This window comes from Puma concolor, chromosome E2 (genome assembly GCF_028749965.1).
Source record: "Puma concolor isolate L17-30 chromosome E2, mPumCon1.1.hap2, whole genome shotgun sequence".
NCBI classification, from domain to species: Eukaryota; Metazoa; Chordata; class Mammalia; order Carnivora; family Felidae; genus Puma; species Puma concolor.
This window is the reverse complement of record NC_141681.1, coordinates 28,296,150-28,305,727: the sequence shown is the minus strand read 5'-3', so window position 1 is coordinate 28,305,727 and position 9,578 is coordinate 28,296,150. Positions and strand designations below refer to the sequence as shown.

At 55.8% G+C, this 9,578-nt stretch overlaps 1 protein-coding gene across 1 annotated transcript; it reads left to right on the top strand.

Annotated features, from left to right (window-relative positions):
- Window positions 1–5,813: 5,813 nt before the first annotated feature.
- CCL17 (C-C motif chemokine ligand 17) lies at window positions 5,814–8,422 on the top strand. Its single transcript, XM_025920829.2, has 3 exons — window positions 5,814–5,956; window positions 7,396–7,513; window positions 8,144–8,422. The coding sequence occupies exons 1-3, from the start codon at window positions 5,887–5,889 to the stop codon at window positions 8,253–8,255; spliced, it is 300 nt and encodes a 99-aa protein (XP_025776614.1). The 5' UTR covers window positions 5,814–5,886; the 3' UTR covers window positions 8,256–8,422.
- The last annotated feature ends 1,156 nt before the right edge of the window (window positions 8,423–9,578 follow it).

Sequence of the window (9,578 nt, the reverse complement as noted above, 5' to 3'; positions counted from 1 at the left end):
AACTAATAGATGTAATTGCTGAGAAACCTGTCCAGCCTGTGGTGAAAGCTCAGAGATGCTACTGAGAAGAGGAGCCCAAAGAGAGTGCAGGGAAGAACCCTAGCCCGAATCCCAATGGAGAGGATTGTCACAAAGGGAAATGGTTCCCAGCGATGACAAGGAGATTCATCAAACCAGCTGGAGACAAGGAAGGCTACATAAATCACCTCAGTTAATTTTCCTAGCAATATCAACATGCCCACGTTTCAGATGAAGACAGGGAGGCTCATGGACTTGTTCTTGGTCACACAATCAGAAACAGGTGGGAGAGGGACTGGGACCCAGGGCTCTAGAGAACGAATGCTTCCAGAGCGTCTGCGGGTAACCACTGCCATGTGGGGCAGCGGTTACCCATCCTCTCATAAAGGGGATGGGAAGTTCAGAGAGTGGCCATGGGTGGTTGAAAGGCCCAGAGAAAGTGGCTTCCCCAGAGTGTGAGGGCCTTAGTGCTAAAAATTAAATCACACATGAGCAGAGAGGAAATGGTAGTGGGAGGTGTAGACCACACACGGGAGAAGTTTGGTCATGAATTAAAGAAGAAATAGGAGGACAGCGTGTTGGGGATCAAGGGGAGGTTTTATAGCAGCAGAGACCCTAGATCGTGTCATCAGCAGAGGGGAAGGGGACCACGGAAAGGGGGAACACAAAGAGCCAGAAGCGGGGAGTGTAACTGAGGGAAGGAGCCCTCCTGGAGTGGAGAAGGAATGAGAGCAAAGCCACAGTTGAAGAAATTTAGGTTTGACTGAAGGCAGGAAATGGCTACAACCCACAAGGAGGCTGTAAACTAGATAGGAAAGAGTCAATGAGTGCCCTGGTTGGATTCTTCTGCCTCATTCAAGACAGGAGAATTCAGGTGTGTCTCATGAAGTGGTGGCACACACTGAACCCAAAAGAATTCATGCTGGAGTGAAGTTGCCCCTGAGATAGAGTGTAAGCTGTGCTCAAGCTATAGTTCAGAAATTTGTAAGCGTCCATCCATCCATCCACCCATCCTTCATCTATCAACCATCATCCATCCAATCATTCACCCACCCATCCATCTGACCATCCACCTCTTATCCATTCAATAAACATATTTTATTGAGCACCTACTGGGTGCTAAGTCCCGGAGCTATGGGTCGGAACACAGAAAAGATCCTGTTTTCAAGTTCACAATCTTCCATGTAAGACCCGGGAAGCAAACCAGTGCTCACAGTGCAATGTGACGAAAACATGATAGGGAAGCCAGTGACCTGTGAGGACACAGAGGAAGGTGGGGGCCAAAGGAAGGAAGTGGGGATTTAAGCTGTGATCTAAGAAGGGTAGGAGTGGAAGGAAGTGGGGTGTGGGGGAGCAGGAGAGAGTGTTCCAGACAAGGGGAAGAGCCTGTACAAAGGCTTGGGTGTCAGTGAGAGCCTGGCATTTTCAAGGAACTGAAAGAAGGTCCACGTGGCTAGAATAAAGTAATGGTGTGGGCAGTGGGGCTGGGGGCAAAAGTTGAGTCTGGAAAAGTCCGTGAGAATCTGGACTTCATCCTGAGGGCAAGGGGGAGGTATGGAAGGATTTTGAGAGGGGAGAGCCTTGCTCAGATTTGTGTTCTGGAAAGAGGTCTGGGCTTTAGAGAGGAGAGTGGACTGGAGGGGTACGTGGGGGAGCTGGGAGACGAGTGTTGGGCTGTGGTCCAACAGAGAGATGGTGGGGAGAAGGGGACTGATTCAAGACACATCCAGGTGGCAGGCTGAACAGGCCTTGCCCATTGATCATGAGAGAGGAGGGGAAGCCCAGGGTAACGACTACTGCTGTGTTTCTGACCCAAGGAATCAAGCTGACCGACAACCTGTCAGGAAAGGCTCACCAGTGAGCACATTAGGCCCTTTGGACAGGAGGGTGGGACACATTTGGGGATTGGGGGATGGGGGTAACATCTGGGACCTTCGTGTCTCAGCCCCCACGGGCAGGACAAGACCATACAGTCTCAGCCGTCAGAGGATGGGGCTGGATGGATGAAAGGCTGAATCCTTACTGGGATGTTCCAGGCAAGTCACTGCATCTCCTGGAGCCTCAGCTGACATGGGACATGCCACCCCAGCGACAACTGTCATCTGCAATTTGAAGACGATAAAGAGCTTCCATCTCATAAACCTGACCCCTGCTCAAGGGCTTGCGGCTAAGTTCTCGGGGTTGTGACAACAGCCTCCCAGCCCACAGCAGAGCCAGAGGTGGTGCGGGACCCCTCCCTCCCTTGCTTTCAGGGTGAGGGCCCCAGACTCTGGCCGGTGCAGCCCCTTCAAGCTAAAGTGGGGACATAGTGACCCTCTCCACTCCCCAAGGAACTCCCCGTGGCAGTGGTTTCGGGGCTGGGGCAGGAAGGGTGGCAGGTGTACAGGCGGCGTGTCTAGTCAGCTTGAGTCAGAGGTGTTGAGACAGGCAGTCACCCTGGCTTCCTCCTCCCACTCAGGTCCAATTCCCCTTTACCTCTGTGGTCCTACTAGGCCTGCATCTGCTCTGCTTTCCCTGCCTGTGCCCTGGCCTTTCCTCCAGCACCCTCTCTGCTGCCACCCTCCATAGAATTCTGCCTCACCACCACCTCCTCCAGGGAGCGTTCCTGATTCCCCTGACCGACTTCCAAGCCCTAGAATCTGCACAGTACCGTAAAGGTCTCTCGAGGCCCTTAGCATAGTCACGGACTCTAGGACATTCCATCTGGAAGGTCCCTTGGAATCCATTTCATAGCTGGGAGAACTGAGGAGGAATAAGCCACTTAATCCCAGGCAAGGAAACCACCTCTAAAATGTCCCTGGTCTGTGCTGCCTCCAAAGTGAGGCAGAGAGGTGCTCTGTGCCCCACGGTTCCTCCCCAGACTCCAGCTCCGGCTCACCTCCTTGTCCTTGTCTTCTGCCCCCTCTTCCCCGGTCAAGCCTCATTGAAACCGTCCTGTGTGTGGGCATGTCTCATGGTCTATGGTCTCCATGTCACATCGGGACCATTTCCCCCAACAGAGTCCTGTGCTGTTTCTCTCATTTATCTCTGCACCCACGCTCAGTGCTTCCCTCGTGTGAAATGCCCCCTCCTCCTTCTCTCTTTTTTTTTTCTTTTTAAAAACGTTTTAATGTTTATTTTTGAGATTGAGAGAGAGAGAGAGAGAAAGAGAGAGAATCCGAAGCAGGCTCCAGGCTCTGAGCTGTCAGCACAGAGCCCAACGCGGAGCTTGAACTCACAGACTGTGGGATCATGACCTGAGCCCAAGTCGGACCTCAACTGACTGAGCCACCCAGCTCCCCGGTGTGAATCCTCCCAGTCACAAGGCTCACTGACTGCCGCCTCCATGAAGCCCTCCAAGGTTTCTCAGCCAGAAGCAATATCTCCCTGCCCTGGGCCCCAGCCCTTTATCTCACCTGCACATTCCTGTGTTGGGGCCAGGCCTCGTCCCCTCTGCCAGCTGCTGCACACCCTCCCACGGCCCCTGGCACAGCACCTGACATGCAGCAGGTTCTCGTTGGCATGCTTGCTGCTCTGATCCCTCCCTTGCTAGGCATCCTGCACCAGCAGGGCTAGTCCAGAACATTCTGCTCCTGCTGTCACAACCAATTCCCTAGAAGGGACAGGGGAATTTGGGTCCTTCTGGAGAAAAATTCTGAGTCTGTGGCAGAACAAGGGGGACTCAAACCCCACTCAGGGGGTTTCCCCGGCAGTGGGGGCTGGGGGGGCCTCGCCGGTAATAAAGCTGCTAATTGTCATCTTAACAGTCCCCTGTTGTCCAACACAGAAGAGCATTCCGTGGCCTCTGTGGTGGGTGGAAAAGCCACTGGGCAGAGGGACTGGAGGACAGAGAGGGTCAGGAGACACTCCACCCATCAGGGGCAGTATCAGCAGAGACATCCTCTGCCCCTCCTAGGCCCCAGGCCCTCCCCAAGCACCTCTGGTCATTGGCATTTCCGCTGGGCCTAAGGCTCTGTCTCCGGGCCAGAGCTGCTCTTTCCCGGGCACAGTCACCAAGGGCACTGGCACCCGTTCTCCTGACCAGACTGGCTTCCTCCAGCTCTGCAGGATGGGGCCTGCTAGCTGCCTCTCTGTTTGGGGTGGAGGTTACCCCCACTGTCTGCAGGAAGCCAGCACCGAAGATGAGCGCAGGCAGGAAGATCCACTCCCTTCTCCGCTCTGCTGCACAGGCAGATGGCAGCCTGTCCCAGAGACAGGGAGAATGGCTCAGCCAGACAGGCTGGGGGCAAGAACCCCTCTAGCTGCGGCTTGAGGAGTGGGTGATGTGAGCCTATGAGAAGCAGAGAAATGCTGCTGTGAGATCCACTAAGAGAGGACCCCATCTTTCTCAGATCTGCCATTCCAGCAGGGTCCCTGGGACAGTCCAAACATCCCTCCACAGGTGGTGAAGTGAGGCCCAGAGAGGGTCTATGAGCTGCCCAAAGTCACATAGCAAGATGGTGACAGAGGATCCTGCCCTAGGGACGTTTTGCCATGGACGGGCACTCCCCCCCGTCCCCGTATGAAGCGAAGCAGCCATAACCTGCCAAAGTGGCCCTCGGGGACAAGGAGGAGCACTGGCCTCGCCCTCCCTTGATCTTGACCATGGCTTCCTTTCACAGGTGCCCTGTGAGGACCAGCAGGCAGGATTACAGTCTGAGCACCTCCCTTGGTGGGGCTGGGTTTCAACAAACAGCGCCTGCTGTGGTTATCATCACCACTGATGACAATTTAACAATGGCTCCAGGTTAACCCAGAGCCAGCTGTGCTGAGAGGGTCCCGTGCACCTGACATGTTGCAGGGGCCTCATCTCAGCTGCTTCTGGTCCCTTGGGATACAGTGGAGCCAGGCCCGGATCCCATGTGTTAAAACCAAGGTCAGGGGTCACCCTGCTGAGATGCTGTCCACCTGGAAGCGGGCACAGGACTCTCCTCCTGGTTAAGGGACTCCCACCGTCTGGCCCAGGGGAGCCCTAGGCAGACAATTGGCCACTTTCTCTGGTGGCCGGGGTTGTGGCCTGATGCAGGGATGCTGCAGCCCATGGGGTGGATGGAAAGTCTGTTCAGGGCCTGGCTCGCACTGGACCCTGACCACGTGTCCACTGTAGACCAGGTCCTCACAGACCCTTGCGTGCTGTTCTGCAACCCAGGGTGGGGTGCCCCATGTGGAGGAACCGGGCTTCCAATCTGCAGAGGCGCCCATTTGGATTAAATGGTGATTAAAACCTGTCGGGCTCTGGTCTCCTGTGTCAGGGCCCTGCTTGGGGAAGCCCCCCAACCAAAGTCGTGTGGGCCCCAGGCCTTTCTCAGAATGAGATGGAGCAGGGGCACTCCCTGTGAAGACGCCCTGTGCCCATGCGGCCTGCGGACTCCCCCTCCCCCACAGGAGGCCTTCCTGGAGGCAGAGGGGGAAGCTCCTCCAGGCCTGGACCTCAGGTGCTGAAGCAGCCCTCTTGGCTCCTGCCTGGCTGTCCCCACCCCACACACAGGGCGCGATGGTGCTTGAAGGAGGCTCACCAGCCTCGGGGCAGATGCTAACCCGGTTTAGGATAGAGGCTTCTCAGCCCTGCTAATAGAGGAACCAAGAAATGTCCCTGTGAAAAGAGAAGTATGTCACTGTCATAGCCCCCGGACACACATACCCCACCTCTGTCCTCAGCTGAGTGCCCATTCTCTGGAAAGCCACAAACATTCCAAGACCGCATTTGTGCTGAATCATCTTCAAACTCCACTGCTGTAGGGAGGCATGTGGGGGGGGGGGAGGTGACAGGAGGTGGGGCAAGGTCCCCAAAGAGGTTAAATAGGTCACCTCCACACTTGGCTATCATCCTCGTCTCTCCTGGAGCAGAGGGATCCACACGCACAGATCCTCTCCCGGGCTCCTGGCACCATGATGTCCCTGAAGCTGCTGCTGCTGGTCACACTCCTCCTGGGGGCTTCTCTGCAGGTCACCCATGCAGGTGAGGGCAGAGGAGTGTGGCCGAGGAAGGCGCCCTGGACATGAGGGGTGGGGGCACTGAGATCATAGCAGCAACACTCACTATTTATGCATGAGTTACAGCCCACCTGCTCCTGCAGAAGGGGGAGGCCGGTGGCAGCCGTAGGACTTTGAGGGAGGCAGTCAAGGGAAAATGAGGAGAAGGGTGGGGAGGACGGAGAGGAGGATGCGGCCCCCAAGCTTGGGGATCAGCTTGGGGAGGAGCAAAGTTCTGGCCCGTCTCGCGCCACAGTGGTTGTGGGGCAATGACCGGGGCTGTGTTTTGACAGTGGAACACGACCCCTTCTTAGGAGTCTTGGTTAGCATCTGTTTTATTAATGGGTCTACACTGAGGGAATCAGCATGAACGCGGCTAGTTCCCAGAGCATGTGCAAGAGGGAGGTTTATATGCAGTTGTGGGGGGAAAGGACAAAGTAAGACGGGATGTGGGAACACAGCTGGTTAGCGCCCAGCCTTTGCCCATGATTGCTCGTTTACTCTCACTTCTGTAAGTCACCGGCCAGGGCAGCATCGTGGGCTAGTCAGACCAAGTTCTGCCCCCGAGATGGCTGGAGGACAGTTGGGGGCTTCTTAGAAAACACTCTAGCATGGCATTAATTAAAGCCACACGTCTCTGGTTTGCCTGTTTGCAAGTATTGGTACTTTATCTTGTGCAAAGATAAGGAAGCCGAGCCCCAGGAAAGTGTCTTCACGCCTTGGGCTTCCCCATAGTCATCTGTGAAATGATAGTACCTGTCTCTAGGTGCACTGCGGAGGACCAAATGAGCTCCTGCAGGCAGAGGCCCAGCCCAGAGCCTGGCCCGGAGGAAATTCCAGGGTGGTTTGGGGCTGGTATTTGAGTGTGTGCACGCACAGGTGCACACTCATGCAGACACACGGGGGCAACACATAGATGCATGCCAGTATATGTGCACAGACCCCCTGAACCTGAACACACACAGAGACATGCTAGCACACACACACAAACACCCAGGACCCCCGCGGCACACAGATCTCACACACAAATGTGTACACACAGATACACACACACACACAGACACGCAAAGACACACCTTCACAGACACACACAGAGACATGCACACACAACTCCTCCCAAACACACACAGATATACACACAGAGAGACACATAAGCACACAGGGACACCCCCCCGCCAAGCACAGAGACCTCATGCACACACGTGTGCACATACTGACACACACAGACACACACTCACAAGATCCCCCTACCAAGAGACTCCCAAACACACACACGTGGACCCCCTCTGATACCACACACACACACACACGCACACACACATACACACACAGACATGCACACGGACTCCCCTCCACAGCCATGGACCCCCCCATCCCCCACACAGACACTCACAGAACACCTGTTCCTGTCTCCCCTCTCCGTAGCTCGAGCAACCAACGTGGGCCGGGAGTGCTGCCTAGAGTACTTCAAAGGGGCCATCCCTCTCAGAAGGCTGACAGGGTGGTATAGGACCTCGGGGGAGTGTTCCAAAGACGCCATCGTGTAAGTGTGCCCTGACCCCACCCTCTGTCCCTGCTCCTGGGAGCTCAGTCTGGGAGAACGCAGACCCAGGAGCTCCCAGAAGGGCCACTGGGGAGAGGAGAGAGCAGGGCTTTTGTGGTCCCCTTCCCACTCGGGCCCTGCTCCCCAGGGAAGCCCCTGCACCCCACATTGTGAGACCCAAAAAGCCCCAGGCTGTGAGGTTCAACTCTTCATTGATTTATGGGGAAACTGAGGCCCTGAGAGAGACAGAGCAGCCCCATGTCACACAGGCAGTCCAAAGCCAATGTGGTCACTTCCCATGGCTTGGTCTGAGCCGGGCCCCTCCTGTGCACCCCTAATTCCTAGGCTTTAGGTGGGCATGGGTGTAGCTGAAGTAGGGGGGCAGAGGCTTTGCAGTTCTGGCTCCCTGGGAGGGCCAGGACTGGCAGGGACCTTGGGAAGGTCAAGAATCACTGAGGATAGAGCCTGATGTCCCAGATCTGTCACCGATGTGCTATGTGACTTCAGGCAAGTTCTTGCTCCTCCCAAGGCCTCAGGGTCCTGATCAGTGCAGAGCAAGGCTGATCCTGGGGCTCTGGGAGGCCTTCTTGCCCTGACGCCCCCTGGACGGGGTTTCTCCCTTTTGTGTAGGTTTGTAACTATCCATGGCAAGTCCATCTGTTCCGACCCCAAGGACCCCAGGGTGAAGAAGACAGTCAGATATTTGCAAAGCATCATGAACCCTGTGCCCCAGGAGTCCTGATTTCTGCCTGGACCATTTGGAGACTTCCTGCCTCAGTTCACGACCCCAACCCCAAGCTGCCTGAGTCCAGTGAAGACCCTACAAGGACAAAGAAGACCCCTGCCCTCTTTTCTGGTCTGGAACCATGGCATGAAAGAGCCCTGATTAAAGTCTCTCTTTGTACTTTAGTCTGGGCCAGCGTGTTCTGTCCACCTAGCCTGTCAACACTGGAAGGGCCCTCAAGAACATCTACCTGGTCCTGCCTTGTCCAGGCCAGGAAGGGAAACTGAGGCTTAGAGGGGGACATGGCTACCGCAGACTACATGTGAGGGAAAGCAAAGGCCCCGGTGACAGCGGCCCAGGCAGGGGAGCTGAGGGGGGTCTGTGGGATGAGCCCAGCCTCCAGGAGGCCTTCCCCAAGAATGGCTGCCCATCGGGTTCTCTCTCCTGCTCTGATGCCTCTGGCTCTTGTGGACCGTGGGGCAGCCTGCCATGATGGCACTGTTCTCCCAGTTGACCCCTTTGTGCGTCTGTCAGTCCTGACTCCTCCACTGAAGGGAGTTCCGTGAGCCAGCCAGGGCACCCCACAACCCACATGTTAAGAAGGATGGGGGATGGGGAAGTTATGGACTCCCTTCCCCCAGACCCCTCTGTGCAAGCCCAACTCAGGGCTGGAGCCACAGCGCGTAGGGTGCTGGGGAGAATTAGGGTCTTTGGATTCTAGTTCTGTTTCACTCTCCTGATCAGCCGGGGCCTCATGGCTTCTCTCTCTGGGATGCTGTCTGGGGGCAGGAGCACGGGGTCCTTTTCTTCCTAGGGGTCTGTGATCTGCCTTGTCGGAGGGGGCTGCAATTAGGAGTTATTTTTAGGCAAAGTTTTGCCTCCTGTTTCCCCCTTGTGGTCAGTTGTCTTCTTGCAGGCCAGATGACAGACCCAAGCCCACTTTCCAGTAGGGGCAGGAATAAAAAAAGAAAAACAACAATAATGAGGCTGATGGTGAACTGGCTTCTTTGTAGCCCCAGGGTCTCCTTGCCCCCAGGTGGGCTCTTCCCCTGCCCTGATCCCAAGGAGTACCCCACCAACGACTGCCTTGGACCTGGAATCCTGGGACAGCCTCGTCTGAGTGCTTTGTGAAAAAGTGTCTTCTGGTTCCACTGGGTGGGGCCGCAGGGTGGGGGGTGGGAATTGGAGGAAAGATGATCTCAAAGTAGAGGGAGGCAAGAAGGAGCCCCTGTGACAGCAAAGGAGAACAAGGGCTGGGGCGGGACCCCTCACCCTTGCCGTCCAGAGCCTAAGACACTCAGAGGACACACATTTCATCCACGTACAGAGAAAAGTTGTTTT

Bases quoted from the DNA above. Each gene is read 5' to 3' on its own strand.
- CCL17 (XM_025920829.2), top strand. From the start codon at position 5,887: ATGATGTCCCTGAAGCTGCTGCTGCTGGTCACACTCCTCCTGGGGGCT. The intron at 5,957-7,395 runs GTGAGGGCAGAG...CCCTCTCCGTAG, and splicing joins TCTGCAGGTCACCCATGCAG to CTCGAGCAACCAACGTGGGC. The intron at 7,514-8,143 runs GTAAGTGTGCCC...CCTTTTGTGTAG, and splicing joins TGTTCCAAAGACGCCATCGT to GTTTGTAACTATCCATGGCA.